The sequence below is a fragment of the Terrapene carolina genome, unplaced genomic scaffold (assembly GCF_002925995.2).
Source record: "Terrapene carolina triunguis isolate 2854851 unplaced genomic scaffold, T_m_triunguis-2.0 Scaffold23236, whole genome shotgun sequence".
NCBI classification, from domain to species: domain Eukaryota; kingdom Metazoa; phylum Chordata; order Testudines; family Emydidae; genus Terrapene; species Terrapene triunguis.
In genome coordinates, this window is record NW_020687587.1 from 1 (window position 1) to 1,016 (window position 1,016).

General features: G+C 73.3%; 1 protein-coding gene across 1 annotated transcript; it reads right to left on the reverse strand.

Moving 5' to 3' along the window:
• Positions 1-7: 7 nt before the first annotated feature.
• On the reverse strand, positions 8-878 carry LOC113408733 (multifunctional procollagen lysine hydroxylase and glycosyltransferase LH3-like; the record flags this gene model as incomplete). Its single annotated transcript, XM_026662129.2, has 3 exons — positions 8-171; positions 377-502; positions 702-878. Coding segments are annotated over 3 exons (459 nt in total), but the record flags the coding sequence as incomplete, so codon positions are not given.
• Between the last annotated feature and the right edge of the window lie 138 nt (positions 879-1,016).

The window sequence follows — 1,016 nt, forward strand, 5'->3', positions numbered from 1 at the left end:
GGGGCGCGGCCGGGGCTAGGGGTCGACGAAGGAGACCATGATGTAGCGGGTCCCGCGGGTGGTGGGCAGCCCCTCGTGGAAGTGGGTCAGGCGCCCCGGGTGCATCAGGCTCCAGCCCTTCCGCGGGGCCGTCACAGAGCAGGAGTAGCGCAGGAACCGGCAGCCGCCGCCCTGGGGGAGACGGGCGTGAGGGGGGCCCCCGGTCCTGACCCACGGCCCCCTGGTGCCCCCCGGTCCCGACGTGCAGCCCCCCCCGGTACCCCGGCCCCCCGGTGCCCCTCAGTCCTGACCCGCGGCCCCCCGTTACCCGGCCCCCCGGTGCCCCTCAGTCCCGACGCGCAGCCCCTGCTCTACCCCGGGGGGTGGGGGGTCTCACCTCGTAGTCGCTACCCTTGCTGTTGAGCGCGATGTTGATGGTGAAGGTGGACGAGTCGTGGTGGGGTCTCAGCGCCGGCTGCTGTTCCGGCCGGTACCGAACTACGAAATTCAGCAGGGCCTGGGCCTGGGGGGGAGAGGCAGTCAGAGTGGGCGGGGCCAGAGGGAGGGCGTGACCCATGCCGGGTAATGGCCCTGCAGCCGCTGCTGGTGCCGGCCGGAGGAGCGCTCCCAAGCCCGGAGGGCCCCGTGCTGTGGGGGAGGGGTGGGGGGGCCCGTGCTGCAGGGGAGGGGGTCCGGGCCCCCCAGGCCCCCCCGGCCGGTACCTTGGTGTAGTAGCCGGGGTACAGCATCTCAGTGACGGGCGCGATGAATTCCCGCAGGAACCGCAGCCACTCGCTCTCCAGCCCGATCTGCCGCATGTGGATGTCGTCTGTTGGCACGTTCTCATAGCCCCCGGCCAGGCGGGCGTCCTGGGGACGACCGGACACATCAGCTGGGGGCTGCAGGGATTTGGGGGGCAGCAGGGGGCTGCAGGGTGTTGGGAGGCAGTGGGGGGCGCTGGGCTGTGGGGAGCGGGGGAGCAGCAGGGGGCAGGGGGCTGTGGGGAGTTGGGGGGCAGCGGGGGGCGCTGGGCTGTG